Below are 20,586 nucleotides of genomic sequence, written 5' to 3' on the forward strand. Positions count from 1 at the left end.
TGAACAGATGGATGGATGGATGGATTAATGGACAGACGGTTGGATGGATGGATGGACAGACGGTTGGATGGATGGATGGATGGATGGATGGACAGACGGTTGGATGGATGGATGGATGAACAGATGGATGGATGGATGGATGGGTGGATGGATGGATGGATGGACAGATGGGTGGATGGATGGTTGAATGGACGAATGGATATTTGGATGGTTGGATGGATGGACGGATGAACAGATGGATTGACAGATGGATGGATGGATGGATGGATGGATGGATGGATGGATGGACAGACGGTTGGATGGATGGATGGAAGGATGGACGGACGGACGGATGGATGGATGGATTGATGGATGGATGGATTGGATGGACGGACGGACGGACGGACGGATGGATGGATGGATGGATGGACGGATGGATGGATGATGGATGGATGGATGGATGGATGAACAGATGGATTGATGGATGGATGGATGGATAGATGATGGATGGATGGATGGATGGATGGACGGACAGACGGACGGATGGATGGACGGATGGATGGACGGACGGACGGACGGACGGACGACGGATGGATGGATGGATGGATGGATGGATGAACAGATGGATAGATGGATTGATGGATGGATGGATGGATGGATGGATAGATGATGGATGGATGGATGGACGGATGGATGGACGGACGGACGGACGGACGGACGGATGGATTCTTCTTGAGGGACAGTTCAGGACTACAGGCATGTCAGTCATCTGCACCCTTTTGTATTTCCAGCCATGTCTGTCTACCGTCCCATCACAGAGCCGGACTTCTGGACTGATAACCGTCTGAATGCTCCACTTAGTCTTCAATCTAAAGCACATGGGGTCCATAACTTACAAACACAATCTGGAATACTGATTATTCGTATCTGATGTCCGACCCAGACGCCTAAAAGCCCAGAGACGATAACCCCTCTGGACAAGGTCAACGTTTCCTTCGATTTCTTTCTTGCACAGCTAATGAAACATGAGGCATTCTTGTACAGCAGTTCATGGAAAAGGCTTCCTACAGTCATATTTGTCATTGTGGTGATATTTAGTTATGTTTCCTGCTGCCTAAAATGGAGATCGTGGGTGGAAAGGTTTGAGCTTGCCACGTTGTTCATTATGTGTTCAGTTGACTTCATTCATTTAATGGTTTTATGCACCATAGAAGAACAAACTCTTCCCAGTCTTTCTGTGATAAATTTTTTTTTATCCTGTTAAATTGTTTTTCATCTATATTTCTTAACAATCTTAGCTGTTTCATCACCATCTTTACTTCCCAAAGCTTCAGCTTTTCATGGATGTGACTTTTGCACTAAATCCACATTATAAATAAGACCTTTCTGAAACACCATCACTTTTCAGTCTGTGTCTCATTTCTAGCCCTAAATCAAGCAGATTGTATGTTTTTAACTTTTTTTGGAGCGTGTTGAAGGCCTGAAATCAAGGGATGGGTGTATTTTAAAAAAATAAATTAAGATGTCGAGACAAACATTGAAATATTTCTGGATCATACGGTTTGATCTGACATAAAATCTAAACTTTTTTCTGATTTGGGTTGCATCAAAACAGAATTAGCTGGTCTGTTCAGTTGTGTTTCCTTTACAGTTGTAGCATTTGTAGTTATGGATGCCTTTGTGTTATTTGTTTCAGAAATGTTTCCACTGAGTGTAATATACTGATGTGTACAGAGAGAATATGCAGGATTACACATGTGATTCAAATTATGGAGCCAAATTATACATTTTTTTCTTTTAAAATGTGTTTTAGTCTTATCTTACTACAATCACTTGCTCATTTGAGGACCAATATCTGCTACACGAGTACACTGTAGATGTCTCCAGATATCAGGAACACTATAGAAAGCAGAAGCATATTATTCTTTTGCATAAACACAGATTCCAGCTGATCCTTTCTAGAAGAATATAGTTGTATAACTGCATGTTTACCTCAGTACAAGTGGTTACTTCCAACATTCCTCCTCTTAAAATCATCTTGAAATGATCAGTCAAAAATAAAGTACTCTAACTGTATGTGCCTTATTAAACATGGCACAGCAAATAGTCTGCATGAATGTGCAAATTCAGGAAGTCTGGCTCTCAGTATGAGCTTAAATGGTTTCCAGTGGCCACCATGGGTAAAAAAATGCAACGATTTGACAGCTCAGTCACATACTCAGGCTCACACACCTCTTTTATCTTGTTACTTTTTGTCATCTTCAGACCTACATGTGCAACCCTTGAATTTTTGTTCCACATAACAATTCACAATGCATTTTTTCCCTGAAGCATGCACAAAGGTTTTCATTGATATTAAGAAGAGGGAAGATGTGCTTGCGTGTGCTAGAGCTCTATATAACAATGGTTTTAATGTTTTGGGTGGCTGAAGTAACACAACCATCATGGTGGTAAATGCCCAGGGTGATATGAGAAAAAAAGAAATTAGACCAGCATGCTCATTTATTTTTATTTCTCCTACTGAACTTCAGACATGTGCAAAATGACATTTGTTGTGGATATTGTTTACCAACAATGTTGCATTGTGAAATCCATCTTTTGTGTTTCAATATTTATGTTCAGTTGTGTCCACAAGTGCAAAAAATATTATGTAAGACACATATGTACATATTACAGCTTTTTAAAAGCGTGTCTTTATTTTAACATTGTATCACCTTTAATGTAAAATTAGAAAAATAAAGATGTTTAATAGTCCAACTTCCATTTAGTGTAGTTCACGTACTCGGCCACAAGGTGGCGCTAGACACCACTGAATTGACAAGCAGTTTACCCATAAAATTTACCGGCAAATTTAACACTGTTGGCTGTTATGTATTTTGGCAACTTGTAAAGGGTTAAACAGTACACTTTACAGATTATATTAGAAAATACTTGGCTTTGAGCAAGATTTGCAACATAGTTATTAATGTATAGTGCGAACTGCAGTGAGAGATGAAACTCTGGAAAACTTTACCTGATGACACTGAGACATGAAAGCTATTTTCATTTTATATTTAAATAATGTTGTATAATGATCAAAATATAATGTTTGAGCTTGAATACGGCCTGAAGTAGTTGATTATCTGCACTGCGGTCACCAGTTCTCTAGTCATCATTTCCATGACAGTTACGTTCGCCGTTCAGCCAATCAGAGGACAGAATGGGAAGCGACGTTGCCAGGCGGGACGTTAAATCGCTAGGCAAACAATGGCGGACACAACCCCTAGCAGGCCGTATCATATAATCATTTTCGGTGCCACGGGGTTCACCGGGCAGTTTGTTGTTGAGGAAGTCGCTCGTTGTGTCGCAGAGGGTCCCAGTGGAAGCCATCTGAAATGGGCCGTGGCGGGGAGAAGCAGACGGCGCCTGGAAGAAGTGTTGAAACGAGCCGAGGAGAGGCTGTGTATGTGGGACAGAGTTAATGTTGCTGACTGAGCCATGACTATCAAGGATCTGTCCTTCACTCGCAGTTGTCTCTGAATCCGCTGTTGTTGTTTCTTTATGGTTTTGTGCAAAACAGATGAACAAATTTGAACTTGACATACAAATATAAACCATTTAATTCTGCCGTCCAGGCTTGTTTTAGAGGTGCGCGTCTCGCAGCTGAACCCTACAAAACAGACTTGTAGGTGTTGTGATCACATTAGTTCCCATGTTATTTGTTGACACATTATGAAGCTTCCAAGTTAGCTCAGATATGAAGCAATAAGCTTGAAGAACTTGTTTTTGTGTAATTTTATGCAGTATTTCAGGACGTTTTACGACAAATATCCATCCATAAATGTATTTTAAATAAAAAAAAAACATTTTTTATGCTTCCTGTGAGATTACAACTGATGCAGTAAGATTTTGTCCCTTTTTCCTCTCTTCTCATCAGCTATGCCAGAGTTGAGTACAAACATTGAGATCATTGTTGCAGATGTGTCTAATGAAGAATCACTTGCCATCATGTGCCAACAAGGAGTTGTGATTCTCAACTGTGTGGGTCCAGTAAGTATTGTCAAGGCATGAAATCAAGACAACTTTAAATGTAAAATTAAAAGAGACATTATATTAGATAAGAATATTCAACTAAATGGTTTGAGTTTGATCAGATTTCTTTGTTTTTCCTCCTTTCAGTACAGATTTTATGGTGAACCAGTGGTCAAAGCTTGCATAGAACATGGATCCCACTACATCGACATCTGTGGGGAACCTCAGGTAGAACGTATTTATATCTGATTGCTCACTGTTGATTTTTGAGCTAATGATGGATGGATGTACATCTTCTGCAGTTCCTAGAGCGTATGCAGCTTGATTACCACACAAAAGCTTTAAGCAGAGGGGTATATGTGATCGGCAGCTGTGGGTTTGACTCCATACCAGCAGACCTGGGTGTTCTCTACACACAGAAGCAGTTTAAAGGTGGGTAAAACACCCAGAATCCCTGATGGTATGTTTGTTGCTGCGCGCTGTTAATATTGTGCTAAGATAAAAGATAAAAATAAAGTTATTTAAGACAAGATGGATATTATATTGCATTTAAAAGCTTTGAAAGGGGGAAAGAGACGAAACCCTGATACATGGGGAAGGTTTGTATGTATAGGAGTTATCCTTGCTATAAGGTAGACAGATTAAGGGTCCATATTTAAGCATATTTGACTAGTTATGCATATATATATCAGTATGTATATAAGTATAAATTAGGGGTGGGAAAATCAAATAGAAAAATCAAAAATCGGGATTTTTTGCTTCACAATTTTAAGATGTTTTTTTTGTTAAAATTGATATTTTTTTCAATTAAATAAAATTAATGTAAAAAAATTTGTAATTTCTATTGTTTTTATTAATCTTTTTACTTGTCTTCTTGGGCATTATAGCAGCAGGATGATTGTCTGACTGCTGTTGTTTTTTCCTAATTGAAATAAAAAAAAAAGACGAGCAAAAACAAGTTTTATACATTTTTTTTTTAATCTACAAAGAATAAATATATATATATATATATATATATATATATATATATATATATATATATATATATATATATATATATATATATATACACTACTCACAAAAAGATAGGGATATTTGGCTTTCAGGTTAATTTTATGGAAAATGCAATATTTTCATGCTACAGTGATATAATATCATAAAAGTAAGACATTTAAGTAGAAGGATGCACTACTGATTTCCTCATCTCAAAAAATTCATTCAACACAAAAGGTAACAACAATGGTAGTTACACCACAACAAAAAATGTGAATGTCTCAATATCTCGTCATGTGCCCTTGAGCATCAATTACAGCTTGACAACGACGTCTCATGCTGTTCACAAGGCAACTTATTGCCTGCTGAGGCATGGCATCCCACTCTTCTTGAAGGGCAGCCCTCAGGTCATTGAGGTTCTGGAGTGCAGGGTCTCGAGCCTCTACACGACGGCTCAGCTGATCCCACAGGTTTTCAATGGGATTCAGGTCTGGAGAGAGTGCAGGCCGTTCCATTTGAGGTACACCAGTCTCCAACAGCCGTTCCCTGATGATGCGGCCTCGATGAGCAGGAGCATTGTCGTCCATGAAGATGAAATTAGGCCTGTGCTGTTCATGTAGGGGCACAATCACTGGATTAATGATGTTATTCAGGTAGTATGGGCTTGTCACTGTACCATTCACAAAGTGTAGGGCAGTTCTGTACCAAGTGGACACCCCTGCCCACACTGTAACACCGCCACCACCAAAAGCTGGCCTGGTGACAACAGTGGCTGATGCATAGCGCTCTCCCTGACGTCTCCAACATCGTTGCCGGCCATCATTTCTGCTCCGTGTGAATCGACTTTCATCAGAGAACAGCACTGAGGCCCACTGGTTCCTCGTCCAGCGTAAATGCTCCCTGGCCCATGCAAGACGATGATGCCTGTGCCTGGTGGTGTGGTCAGGTACCCGTGCAGGTCGTCTAGCACGCAGACCACGCTGATGGAAACGGTTTGGAATGGTCTGACGTGACACTTGGGTGCCTCTCACCTCTCTTAAACGTGCCTGGAGTTGAGTGGCATTCATCATCCGGTTTCTCAGGGCAGTGTTCACAATGTAGCGGTCATCAGCACGGGATGTGGCCAAAGGACGTCCACTTCTAGGCCTTTCTGTGACTCTTCCAGTCTCTCCATATCTCTGTTGCAACCTGCTGATGACACTCTGTGACACTCCAAGCTCAGTGGCCACTTCTGTCTGAGAACGTCCTGTTTGAAGCATCGCAATGGCAAGGGACTGTTGTTCCATTGTTAGGTGTCGTCTTGGTCTCATGATGTCAAAATGTGAACAGCATGATGAGGACAACTGTTTAAACACCAGCTCTAATTGAACCAGGACATTTATTGGTCAATTCAAGGATCACACACCTGCCGTGATTTTTGCCGTTAAGCTCCTTGTTAGAGAACAGCAACTTGTGCAAAATTTATTGAAACATTTAACAGTTGGACATGTGCATTTAAAAGCTTAGAGAAGATCACATTAAGTTCACCTGTTGTACAGGTTTGAATGCATTTTAGGCTTGTTGTGAAATTTCACCCAAAAGCTGAATATCCCTAACTTTTTGTGAATAGTGTGTGTGTGTGTGTGTGTGTGTGTGTGTGTGTGTGTGTGTATATATATATATATATATATATATATATATATCTTCTTTCTTTTATTTATTTAGATGGATGGATGGATGGATGGTCGCTTACAGACATTTATATATGATTTAACGCACTGGGTGAAAAAAATGTCTCTATACAATGGTAAAAATGTAACCAACAAAACAGGCTTAAATTGACACAATAAAGTATAAAAAGATAATTAAATAAAATTGTATTTGAAGATCTGAAATTTTTACAGTTTTCTTCTGAAACTTGATTTTTATCGGTGTGATTTCAGGAACTTTGACATCAGTGGAGGGCTTCCTGAGAATCAGCAGCGGACCAAAGGTAGCGTCAACATCCACAGCATCTGAGTGACGTTTAGGATCTGGTTCTTTAAACAGAGTTACACACAACCCAGACTAACAACACATGACAATTATACTTTGTATTATTTAAAATAACAAAACCTGAGTCAAAATGTAGAAGTGGTTTGTGAGAAAGTACATCCACTAATCAACAGGAATCAGGGGGATAAGTAGCAGTCATTTACTGCTAATCACTTGATTAATCGATCACTGACAGTGTGAGCACCTCTATAAAAGATGTTTTGGCAGCTTGTGTGTTTGGAGCATTCAGTGCCAAGCTAGTACAACTTAAGGAATGGTCTTAGAGAAGCAACTGCTGCTGAAAAATAAGGGCTATAAAACACTTTGGACAGAAAGAAATGGATCCACCTGAAAAGGTCAGACACCCGTTCAGTAATCATTTGTAAGACAAGCTTCAGAAGAAACACGTGGAACATGTTTACATTGTCTTCCTAACAGCAACAGGTTGTAATGAGATTAAATGCAGATGTCTAAAGATGTGGTGTGTTTTCCTAGCAAGTCCACCTCAAGGTCAAAAAAGATTAAATGTTCAGAAAAACAAGCTTCCTCCCAAACTTTATGGGTCTGTTTTCATGTAAAATGTTGGTTTATGACTGAAATATTTCAGCTGGTTTGGAAGGAGAAAGTCTCTTCCCTCCAGACAGAACATGAAATGTCTGGAGCAACGTCCTTTAGACAGAGGAGACTAACCCTGTGAAGCACGGCGGTGGAGGGATGTTTATGTGGGCTTGTTCTGCAGCTACAGGAACTGGACACCTTGCAGTTATTCAGTGGATCATGAACTCATTTGCATACTAAATTATTCTCAAGTCAAACATGAAGCCATGTGTCTGACAGCTGAACGTGGCTGAAGTCAGGTCATACAACAGAAACGACCACAAACGCAGCAACACATCTACAACCGAGTGAAAAACATGATCCGGTCTGAGTCCAGACCTCAACTGGACTAAAAGGCTGGCTTGGTCCAGTGTGGAAAAAATCTGCATATAATTAACAACTATTTCTGTTTGTATCTGATGGCTACTAAACTAACTTGTATTGTTTTTCTCTGAAAATGAACCATTTGCTGTGGGTTCGTACAGCTGGCAGGTTGGCAAGTTAATTTATGCAACACATTACTTGTACAAGATGATCCAAAATGCTTTACATAAAACATTAAAAGCATTACAGCTGGATGCAGAAGAAACATTAATAATACATAAAGAAATGGAGACAAAATCGTATTCCATGTAAAATAACCAAATGAAATGAGTAAAAGCAAGCAGCAGTGTTGATAAGTTAAGATACGGTGCAGGTTTCATGCGTGGGCGCATGAGAAAAATGTTTAACATGGATTTAAAGCAGAAACTCAAATAAACAGTGGGCCAACATTTAAAACTGGACAAACTTAAACATTAAAATTTACTGATAGAATCTCCCAGATATGCCAACGAACCTCATAGATTAGTGTCAAAATCACATATCTGTTCAGCTGCTGTGTTTCTGCTCAGGCTGTCATCTGAAAGAAAAGGCTTGTTTTTTTCACAAACACTCCTTTGTTGTAGGGTCGGCCTTATTTAGTCATCTCTGCTGCAGTTGCTTGAAGTTGCTATGACGACTGTCTACACAGAGAAGGTCCTGACCTGACTGATGGACCAAGCCACCAACAGAGCAACCAGATTCATCATGGCAGGACGTGTGCTGTGTAACTTCCGTGGTTCAGCTCTATCGCCTCGTGGGCCAAATATAATTACACTATGGGCCAAAATTGGCCCGCCGGCCAGAGTTTGACACCTATGATTGAAAGTGTTGGCGATTAATCAGCAAAACTCTGATCGATGATGATTATTTTAAGAAGGGCTATTATTGGCCAGCCTATCAATCCATCAGGGCCTTATTTTGTCCTTTGATAACCATCTATTTACATTTCCCACACCTATATTTACCAATAAATGCCGGGAATCCTTGTAGTGGGCTTTTAAGAGAAACTTTAGTGGACAAAACCTCAATGAAACGAAGCAACACTGTAAAGAAGAGGAGATCAGAATTCCTCCAGAATGATGTGAGAGACTAATTAATTCCAGGGATCGCTGGATCATGGAGTTTACAGAGTTTTTCAGACATATTTTTTACTCTTTTAGGCGTAAATATATGATGACACGACAGTATAATATGTCAGGTAGAGTTGTTCATCTGAACATTTACCCAACTTAAAAACCAGGAAAGGACTCTAATGACCCTAAAACACAAACGCGCCGCTGGAATTCAGTTTGAACCTGGAGTTTCTGTCTCAGTCAGAAGGAAGAAATGATTTTATTTATTCTGACCAGACTAGTTATTGAAGAAGAATGAAACCTTCTCCACCCTTGCAGGGTTTCTCTGGCCACGACACCACTTGGCAGTCGGCCGTTTACGGCTTCGCAGACAGCGGCTCACTCCGCCAGCTCAGGAAGAAGTTTGGCCACAAGCCGCTGCCTGTTGTTGGAGCCAAAGTGAAGAAGAGGTGAGGCTTTCACTGAGAGATTACTGTCTGGCTAAAACGGAGTTGGTGTGTTTTTATAGAAAATGCTGCAGAAAGCCAGGAAGAAAAGGGCAAATTAGAGGGATTTTCTTTTACAATCCATCTTCATTATGTTATTGTACTTGGTCTAAAATGCAGTGTTGTTGAATAAATTCAGGATTTATGTTTAGTATCACTTTAAGCTTCTTATTTGAAGTCCATGTTTCAAGATAAAGTAATAAATGAAATCAATGTTTAGTTAAGTAAACGTCTAAATGTTCAGTAACAAAGTGAGATGGCTGCAAACAACACCTGCCTGGCAGGCTGACTTTTATTTTACATAAGTTTGTGCTGACTGGTCATCTGATCACGTCCTCCTGGTTAAACTGCTTGTTAAATCAGCCAATCACATGACATCATCTCAACACATTTAGTCATGTAGATGTGGTCCAGATGAAATGCTCACATAGAGCATCAGAATGAGGAAGAAAAGAGATTTAAGTGACTTTGAACAAGAATAAACTCACTGAAAATGATAAAGGCACCAGAAGGTCCTTGAAGGAACCTGGAAGCAGATGGTCTCCAGCAGCAGAAGACCACAGCGGGTTCCCTCCTGTCAGTAAGAACAGGAAACTGAGGCTACAATTCACACAGACTCACCAGAACTGGACAATAGAAGATGGAGAAACGTTGCTGGTCTGATGAGTCTCCAGTTCAGCTCCACATTCACATGGTAGGATCAGAATCTGCTGGAAACATCATGACAACAAAGATCCATCCTGCTTTATATCAATAGTTCAGGCAGCTGGTGGTGTCATGATGTGGGGAATGTTGTCTTGGCCCACTTTGGGCTCTTTAGTTGAAAGATAACACTGTAATTATGTCGTACCCATCTAGATAAACATGACAGTGTTTCACAAAGTTTTACCAGAAACAAGAGAATATAAAACACGAGAACAAAAGCATGTTTAAAAGACAGATGATGAGTTCACTGTCCTCCAACGGCCTCCACAGTCACCAGATCTCAGTCCAGCAGAGCAGCTTTGGGATGTGGTGGAACGGGAGATTCTCATCATGATGTGCAGCAACTGTGTGATGCTTCATGTCAACATGGAGGAAATCAACACTTTGTTGAATCTTTGACTCCAAAAAATGGAGTTCTGAAGGAAAAAACAAGAGTCAGACCTTGAACTAGCCAGGTGGATGTGGTGAAGAAGTCACTGAGTGTATTCTGGACTGAAGAGATGGAGAGATTTATGATGCTGTGCTGAAGATGCAAGCAGAGGCAAGATAGGGAATAAAACTGACCATTTTGTTTTTCCTTTGAGTAATGTGTGTGTGTGTGTGTGTGTGTGTGTGTGTGTGTGTGTGTGTGTGTGTGTGTGTGTGTGTGTGTGTGTGTGTGTCTGTGTGTGTTTAGGGGTCTTTTGTTTTTCAGCAAGGAGATGGAGCAGTATGCCATCCCTTTTATGGGCTCTGACCCTTCAGTAGTGAAAAGAACCCAGCGTTTCCTGTACGAGGAGGAGCAGAAGTCACCAGTAAGACCATTACACAGTAACAAACATTTTTCATTCCTTTTAATACTCAGAATATTTTCTGGCATTTCACTGAAACCAGGAACATCATGCAGTTTGCATCTCTCTGCCACGGCCACTTTTTAATGACTGCATGCTGGACACAGTAAATAAAACCCAATATAACCAGTTCCTGATGTTTGATTTCACATTGAGCTTTCATAAAATATCTTCACCCCAGACCTCTACTCCTGCTTACCACAGAGCTGTTAATGTAAAATAAGGATAAACGTGGGGTTGAGTCAGCTGAGCAGTGAAATGCTGGCATCAAAGTATGCAGCAAACGCAGCATCGTCACAGCCAAGCAGGCGGTGGGGCTTGGTGAAATACATAGACCGTATATGAAAGATGGACGGAGCCTCCGGCAGTAAAAGTGAGGTCTATGTGGAAGTGCATAAAACTGCAGTTACTCCTTCATCCACTAGGGGCTCCAAAACAGAGCAAATCCCCATAGACTCCCATGTTAAAAAGACCAACTTCACAGCAGAAATAAACATGTTTACAGCCTGGTTCAAAAATCCATTTTAGGTTTAATAGGTCAGGTTTACCTTCATGACAACTGTGGGGGGAGTGAATTTTTTTCTAACTCGCCGGCTTAAAAATAATTTTAATCTGGAAGTTCGCCATATTCAGGGGCGTGTCCTTTTGATTGACAGGTACCCGATCTCCTGCTTCAGGTAAGAAGAACGTAGAACAACCGCGGTTTTTAGCTGGTTTTCAACGTGACTTAGCTTTAGCCCACTTACCTCCGTTAGCTGGTTAGCTCCTGTTATCTACGGGTTAGCTCTTAGCTACAGAAAGCTTGGAGTTCGCTCGATGTCAATCATCCACCATGACGCTCACAGCCCCCCTCTCAGCTCCACCTCTTTGCCCATATTTATATTTTCTGGGCGAGACGACGTGCATGCCCCTGCCAAGATGGTGATGGTAGGAACCGCCAACCGAGCTTCAATTCAGCTCTTCAGAAACCTACAGGTGACGTCCATCTTTTGAGAACAGTCTATGGTGAAATACCAGTAACATACCAGTACCACAGCTATTCTCCAATGTTGTAGTCACTTAACACTCTGTTTTGCAAAGTACAGAAATACTTAGAGACTTAAGTCCTGAGCAAACTTCTAGAGAAGAGGGTCTTAATTGGAGACAGATTTACTGAAAGAGGATGATGAAGCTGGTTTCCATCTCCCTACCTCGATACTGGTACATGTGCAGCATTTAGAAGCCTGTAGTGCCTGTAGAGCTTCTTTCCTCAGACAATCTGAACCACATTGTGATATTTCTTTCCAAATTTACAAACTTGTGACGAGTACAGGTGTGTTGTAAATCACACGCCGATCATCATATTTTACAGAATGTTGACTCTGATTTACAGGATGTACGCGAGCCCTTAACATGCTCTGACACTGCATTCCACATTCATCCAATCACACACCAGTCTTCCCTGATGAGCAGATCTGAAGTAATGTGGTGTTTAATGTCACTTGGACATTTGTTCAGGGAAGCCAGGACCCAATCGATCGGTAGATGCCAGCTCTTTCTCCTGAGCTGCAGGAATGATGATGATCAATGTCTGCTGATCTCACAGATTCTGCTTCAAACGACTTCAATCTGACTCGTTTCAGAGTCCAGCGATCAATGTGAGATGACATCACCGCCTGATTTAACCTCAAATCATATTCAATCATAAAAGCAGCTAATAAACAGATAAATGCAACAGATATATTTCATTATGTAGATATTAAATTAGACTTTAGTGTAAACCCTAAATTATTGTTAGAACTTATCTATAATAAACATGTTAGTACAATCTAACTGAATCATAGTTATGGACGCCTTGGAAAGCCACATTTTCCACATAAAATTTAAATAAATTTTTATTTTTCTTCTGTACTCATGTTTTCATCTTTGATCAATGTTAACAATTCCTTCTAAATCAATGAATTGATGATTGTTGTGATGTGACCCCCCTGATCACAGGTATCAGTGAGTTATAATAATGATAATGTTGATGTTTAATAACTTGAAACTAAGGAGGGACTCAATTCATTTATTTAAAAAAAAAAAAATCTAAATAATTACCGGCCTTGTAATTATTCTCCATTAATTGCGTCTTAATCGCATAACAATATTTGCCCCTGTGGGGTTGTGTGTCCAAGGTTGAAGGAGATCAGACATAGACCGAATCAGCAGTCCTGGGATTTCCTTAAAGATTAACATTTTAGTTTCCAAAAGTTGTCCATCGTACAGTTTCCAAGATCGGTGGGCAATCAGCCACCAGTTTCACATCCTTTTCCTCACCATCCCTCCTCGCAAGCTCCCAAAACTACTTATACACCCCATTAGACACACACTTGATTTGATTTAGCCTAAACCAGTTCCCCATATCACAATCCCCAGCAGCCTTATTCTACACCAACAATAATAAACAAACCAAATTCCTAAATAAACAAAAATACACAGAAGGAATACCAGTTCTCATACATTATTTCAAATAAGCCCAGACTTAAAGAAACTACAGAAGAGGAAATCCTCCACTTGGTTTCTCCCAATCAACTAATCTAGGAAGTCTCTCACACCTGCAATAAGGAAGTGTTGGGTTGGCCATTCCTCAACACCGATCCTGCAAGGTGGAGTTAAACAAAGAATCATGTTAAATGATAACATGATGAAAAGTGGGGTCTGAAACATAAGTATGGCGCCAAAGTGCTGCGTTTTTAACTGAACTCTACAGTGTACACATCAGTCTAATCAATGTAGCAGCAAATTGAGCACTGACAAATATTCAGCTTTTTATTACCTTCATTTTTTTACTCCTATTTTTTTTTAATTTTTTTTTTTTTAACAATTAATCATAACTAGAACGTTAAAGTCCCATCTCTACTACATCAGTTGAGTTTCTGTTTCGTTGTTTTTCTGTAATGTGTTAATCAGGCTGATGTTTCAGGCCATTTTTATGCAGAAATAAATAAAAATCTAAAAGCTTCACAAACCTTTAAGCTCGTCGCTACACATGCAAATGTTTTATGCGAGTTGCAATCGCCTCATTATGGAAGCTAATGGGATTTTTCTCTCCTGATCGAATAGCTCAGGAATGGTCTCACTCCGCTCCGTATCATCAGTCGTGTCACGTTCGTTGCTGTAAAGTGTGTGTGTGTGTGTGTGTGCTGAACGTATCATGAGCCAAACGAGACTAAGAGCCATTGTTTTCTGTCGAGCGGGATGCAGCATTAAAAACACAAAGCTGTTTAATTTTTAATGCTCTGACTGCGTATTCTGTCCTGTTTAGATGGCGGTGTGTGTGTGTGTACGACGTGTGTGTATGGCGTGGAGAGGAAAAGGCTGTTTTCCCTGCTGTAACTAGGTCAGCCGTTTCAGCAGCTGGGACTGTTTTTGATCAGACTTAATGAAACTATCTCATTATGTTGTTTCAGCCGCCACCTACCAGCAGAGTGGAAATATGATGAGTCACCTGTAGCGATTCATCACTTCCTTCCCCCACTGCTCCTTACTGACATCCCATCTTCCCTTCGTTTTGCTGCCCTGTTTTCTTCCGACTGATTTGGGAAACATTTTGAAAACTTTTCTTCCTCTGCTTTTTATTTCTATCGTTTCTCTTTGACCTTTTATTTCCATCTTTGTCCCTCTGTGTACCTTTTTGCCCTTTCATGGCCTCCACTGCCTTCTCCCCTCATCGGTTCCTTTCTTTTTCCATTCGCAGGTTCAGTACAGCGCCTATGTTGGAGTCGGCGGCGTCTTCTCAGTCGTCAAGCTTCTCTGTGGCGGTTTTCTCTTCTGGTTCATGGTCAAATTCAGCCTTGGAAGGAAACTCCTCACCATGGTAGCTACATATATAACGAGCCTTAATGCCACTGCTCACCTCCTTCAGCTTGGTTAGAAGCATTTATCTGCTTCTGCACGGCTAATAACAGTGCGTAGCTTTACAGAAGCATCACGCTGTAACTCTGCTTCATCAGTACAGCAATAAAGCACTGACTTAAGGGAAAAAGTCTGGAAAAAACAATGAAAAATTATCATGTGAAGACGAAGCAGTTTTTTTAAAAAAAATAATTCATAGTTTTTTTCTTTGCTCTGATTTCTTCTTTTCTTTATGTGATAAAATAAATTTGCGTAGATGTAACAGTTTTGTTCTCTGTGTTTCTCCTAAAGTTTCCATCGTTCTTCTCCTTTGGTTTTTTTACCAAGGCTGGTCCAACGACGAAGCAGGTAACAGATGTGATGTGTGTCAATATCTTAAAGAAAAGATTAAATTATGAAAAATTTATTTTAAGTTTACTTCAGTTTGAAGTTTTGAACCAAAATTAAGAAAAATATCCATTTTGTTTGGGTTCATTCCAGCCAGTGTTGCCTCAAATCAAACCAAACCAAACTTTATTTATAAAGCACTTTAATGCAACTAGTAACACAACAAGCTTTAAATAATAAAAACTATTCCTAAATATTACAAAAAGCAAAGTTTTCACACACCAGCATACAGAAAACAGCACTGTTGATAATAGGACAAACCTCAAGACTTTCCTGTTTAGTAAAGCTTTAAGTATTTTTTTGAAGTGCAATTTTTTTTTTTTTTTGGTTTTGTATTTTACTATATCTTTATTTTAATATGTACATTTTTTATGTTTTAGGTTATGCTTTTAGGTCTGTTTACACAGAGATGTAAATTTCACTGCAACATTCTAAAGAAACCCGATCGTTCAAACATCGTTCAGAAAGAGGAAGTATTAAAACTCGGCCGACTTATTGGTTCAATAATTAACCGCGATGGATTTAATTAGTAAAGTTTTAAAAACAAACTGTTTTAGCCCGTCTTTCTGTCTTCTGCAAGCCTCCTCGCTGCCCACATCTCGCCCCAAAATGTATGTTTATAAATCAATAATCACCTCTTTATCTATGTTTAGAAGCAGAGAAATACAGGAGGAAAAACCCTGAATTTCGCATAATTAGCTGTAACGGCTTCTCTGTGTGTTTTCATGTCACTTATCAGGGTTTCCGCGTCATGTAAAGATTGTGATGCAGCGCCAGGGAAAAGCGAGAACCAGAATTAGTTCCCCCCAAGTGTTACAAATGTAAATTATATTGTATGATTGGATCCACATGAACATAAAGTCCAGATTTGTGCACATTTACAGACCATAATAAGAGCATGACGTCGTCAGGAAACATGACACGGCTCTGTAAATAACTGAAAAATGAACTCTCAACTTCCTGTCTGGCAGTTTTTTCAGCTTTAACAACCTTTAACAATTTGTTATTACCGCACTTTGATGTGTTTGTCCAAGTCGTCCACGCCTCCACCCACAGCTTCATAGAATCCCGGTGGAAACTCAGCTTATCAGTGTTTCTGGTTGTAGTCATATCTGTTCTGTCATTTCATTTTCATTTTTTCATTTATTTATTTCATTCAAAACAACATAAAAATAAATACAAAATAAGACTGCCAGTTCAATAATTCAAGCTGATGTCTGGCGAAACTTCACCTTTTCACTCCTCGCTCATGTCCTCTCCTCTCAGATAGAAGACACCTGCTTCAGCTTGACATTTCTCGGGGAAGGCTACTCGGAGGGGACGGATCCCTCACAGGGACTACCCAACGCCAAGATCTGCACTCAGGTGGTCGGAGCGGGTGAGGCGGTCGCAGACTTTTTCACTAGGAGACAATAAGTAGCATCTAAAGTCGTCCTCAGATGTATTCATCCCCTTTAATTAAAGAAAAAGCTGAATTTACAACAGTCACTTAAAAAACTGGAGACTTAAAAATGGTCAATAACTAAAAATCTGCTAAATTAAAATTTAGTGATATGAGATGCTGGTTTTTTTTGTTTAAGTGGAGAAAAATAAAACAAGCAAATCTGTTCTGGACAAATTAGAGACTTTTCTGTTAAACAGTGGGACAAAATACCTGTCAACAGGTGCAGAAGTCTGACCGAGAGGAACAGAAAACACCTGACTGGAGCGGAAACATTAAAGGATTGTTCAACTAAATGTTACTTTATGAGTGATGTAACATATATTATTTTATTTGTTTGCTTTTAAAAAATAAAAATATTTCTATTGAACCAGAATTAGAAAATAATTTTCATAAAAATTTTTATCTCTTATTACTTTTGTCAATTTCTTCTTATTTCACAGGCAGTTTTTTTCCCCTTCTTTAATGGGAGGGGGATGGGGGCGGGGAGATCCCACTTCTGACACCAAATTGTGTGGAAAAAAGTCTGTCAAGGATGAGGAGTCTGGTTCTGAAGTGAAAAAGATTAAAAAGTTTATTGAACAGAAAATAAAGTACAGAATAATACAAACTGCAAATCTGGAAGTCTGGAATCCTCTAAGTTCTGGGCTGAACCATCCTTTTACCCTCACAAAAGGGCGTCAGTTTTCTGCCATGAATCCATGTTATTCTAAACAAGAAATATCTGTTGTTAGCTGTAACCCTCTTCAAGGAAGAGAGCGTCAGATCTACACATCTCTATGTCTGTAAAGAGGAATAAGCAGACACTGTAACTAACCTTAAGTTCTGAAGTTCATCATGACCTTTTCAGAAAGCCCACAAAGCCAGAATCAGAATTTAATATACGCTAGGACTATGAAATATATGAAAATCTAAGTCAGAATTTCCTCGACATTATGTTTGAGGACGACTGTAGCTGTCCAGATAATCCTGAAAGTCCCCGTTAGAGGTGCTAGGTGGTCCCTGAGAGGGCGGGACCCCCTCATATCTGCAGAACAGAAGCTTCCATGCTGGTATTAACTGCAACAAGGAGGAGTTTGTGTTTCTTTGAATGAGCTGCTTGTACATATTTACTACGCTTCAACACACAAAACTACATTTAGCGAGTAAACTGACGAGGAAAGTAAAGACTGTAAAAAACACAGTAAACATATCTGGACTCTTTCGGCTTTTAGCTGAGGAGATACTTTTGTAACATTTCTGTGCTTGTTTCCTGTTGACAGAGCCTGGTTACGTTGCCACGGTTTCAGCTCTGGTCCAAGCCGCGGTGACCCTGCTGAATGAGCTGCACTCCCTCCCCAGGAGGTCAGCATACGTCACATCTGCTTGTCTGTGTCTACGCGGCGCCTTTATTCATGTTCTAATCTCCGCTTTGCGTCGACAGGGGAGGCGTTTACTCTCCGGGAGCTGCCTTCTATAAAACCAGTCTGATCGACCGCCTGCACAAACACGATATCAAGTTCTCCGTCAGAGGTTGCCCGTGACGCTGCTGCAGAGGTCACACCACTTTCCACCGTGTCCAGTTGGATTGCTCGACCAGTCAACGGATTGTGTGGAGGAAAAAATAGGTTCTAGTTTGGCTAAAGAACACTAGAAAACTTTGGCGGTGTTAAGCGCCGAAGCCAGACGTGTCTTTATTAATTTATTTACTCTTTAGTGCAGACAAAACATTGTTTTAAGAGTTAAAAGTTCAATCTGCCAGTAATGTTTTTTTTTTTTTTTAGCATTGTTGGCGTGAATCTTTTTCTCTTTCATGTCTGTTGTTAATAAAACAGTTTTTTTGTGTTAATTTGTTTGTGCAGCATTTATGAGGATTAGAAGTCTGTAAATGTTTGTTTATAAAGCACCTTTCAAAATAAAAAATCACAAAGTTCTGAAACATAAAACCTAAAAAAAAAACATAAAAAAAAGCAAGATTAAAAGATGTTTCTCGCTGCTTTTTAAAAGACATCACTGACTCCACAAATGTTTTTTAATGTTTCTCTTTAAGTTTAGGAGTTATGAAGCTGAACTATGTCCACATGTCCACTACACACTACTGTGTCCACTACGGTTAATGACACAACAACCTGGGAAAAGTTGTCATTTTTTGTGTATTTACACCACTGCTATTTGGATCATTGTTAGATGCCATTAGTGCTGACAGTTTTTAAAAAGATAAATTTCGTGTCCCCAAAGTTAAAGTTTTTATTTATTTTTCATTTGTACAATGAAAAGTAAACACACTCACAGTGAAGTCAAAGTTTTAATACAAAATGATCTCTAAATTTTTAAATGAATTTTCATGAATGGATGAATATTTTTCATCTGTTTTGGTTATTTTCTTTAAATATGTCATTTTCTGTACAACTTCTTCCATTTCAAGGTTTCCTCTCAGCAATAAGGACTCATTATTTGATTTATGGTTTATCTATCTGAATCCCTGTCGTGTCATTTCATCAGCAGTGTTTCCCAATCCTGGAACTTAAATAGCATTGCCCACTTCCTGCTCCAACACACCTTTTTCATATCAATGAACCTCCTCATCAAGTTCTTTGCAAGCCTGCAACAAGCCATTCATTTACAGTAGCATTGCCTCTAGAACAAGTGGGATTGTGGTACTGGAGGACCAGGACTGTGAAACAGCCCTACAGCAAGCTCCTGGGAGTTTTCTGCCTACTTGAACCAGCAGATGTCAGTGTTTCCAAGCTGGCTGGTGTTTACGCTGACAGCAGAGGTCATTTCTTGTCTTTCAGGGTCTGCAGACGCTGCTCGGCCTTTAGTTAGACTGCAGGTGCTCTGTTAAAACGAGGAGAAACTGGAACGCTGTACCCAAGTGTTATTTCAGGGCACCGCTTTTTCAGACGCATGAACATCAAGTCAAGGTTAAAAAGAGCTTCAGGCTGCTGTCTTTGTGATCTTTCTCTTCATTTCATCCTCTCTGCCCCATACGCCTCCTTTCCCCTGAGCTGTCACCATCACTCCTAGAAAAGGTTTTTGCAGACACCCTACTCTCACGAACACAGTGAAGCTGCTTTACAGCGACGCACCGATGAGGCGACGCTGGTGGTAAATCACTCCAGAGTACAGAGAGATGAGAAGTGGAGAAGGAGGGGTTGCCATGTTTCGTCCTGCCTTGGTCATCAGAAATAACGGTGGAGGTATTGCAGCGGTTTCCCTTTGCGTAGCAGCAAGCAGCCCCACCCAATCCACCATCACGGCACCTCATGTCCACCTCAGCTCTTCTCCAGACTCTCCTGCCCTACCTCTGGATCTGCCCTACCTATGAGCTGCATCCACCGTTAAGTACAGCAGTGTTTCCCAGACCTGGTCCTCAAGTACTGCTGTCATGCCTGATTTCGGGGTATCCCCAACCGGTTATTGAGGGCTAGTACCCTGCTGGTTTTAATTTTCCCAACACTTGATTTAAATGAAAAGGTCCTTCAGTAACATGTTCACCTGCTTTTTAATGAGCCTTTGAGTCGGGTGTGTCATAGCAGGGAAACACTGAAACCTGCAGGGTGGTAGCCCTCCAGGACCAGAGTTGGGGACCCCTTTCTTAGAGGCAACCCTACTTTAAAACACCTAAATGTCTCGTTGGCAGGGAAGCAAAGAACTTTATGAGGAAGTTCATTAATCTGAATCAGTTGTGTTGGAGTAGGAAAAATCTAAAACCTGCAGGACCAAAACTTCAGATTTTTACTCTCCATTATTCCACAAAACAGTTAACAATACCTGACGATATAATTCCTGTCGCAAAGTTGGCAGAAATTTCCAGAAATGCAGGTTCTGGAATTTTGTCTGCATGGATTTTT

The 20,586-nt window shown here is 40.1% G+C and overlaps 1 protein-coding gene across 1 annotated transcript; it reads left to right on the forward strand.

Annotated features, from left to right (window-relative positions):
• Positions 1-3,214: 3,214 nt before the first annotated feature.
• Positions 3,215-18,611, forward strand: sccpdhb (saccharopine dehydrogenase b). Its single transcript, XM_079255493.1, has 12 exons — positions 3,215-3,421; positions 3,896-4,008; positions 4,138-4,218; positions 4,293-4,422; positions 6,906-6,955; positions 9,348-9,478; positions 10,896-11,013; positions 14,768-14,887; positions 15,217-15,273; positions 16,579-16,690; positions 18,016-18,097; positions 18,177-18,611. Exons 1-12 carry the CDS (start codon positions 3,226-3,228, stop codon positions 18,274-18,276), a joined length of 1,290 nt encoding a protein of 429 aa, XP_079111619.1. The 5' UTR covers positions 3,215-3,225; the 3' UTR covers positions 18,277-18,611.
• The last annotated feature ends 1,975 nt before the right edge of the window (positions 18,612-20,586 follow it).

The sequence above is a fragment of the Telmatherina bonti genome (assembly GCF_933228915.1).
Source record: "Telmatherina bonti genome assembly, chromosome: 16".
NCBI lineage: Eukaryota > Metazoa > Chordata > Actinopteri > Atheriniformes > Telmatherinidae > Telmatherina > Telmatherina bonti.

Excerpts from the sequence above, each read along its gene's own strand:
- sccpdhb (XM_079255493.1), top strand. The coding sequence starts at position 3,226 with ATGGCGGACACAACCCCTAGCAGGCCGTATCATATAATCATTTTCGGT. Across the intron at positions 3,422-3,895 it reads ACGAGCCGAGGAGAGGCTGT|CTATGCCAGAGTTGAGTACA; the intron begins GTATGTGGGACA and ends TCTTCTCATCAG. Across the intron at positions 14,888-15,216 it reads GAAGGAAACTCCTCACCATG|TTTCCATCGTTCTTCTCCTT; the intron begins GTAGCTACATAT and ends TTTCTCCTAAAG.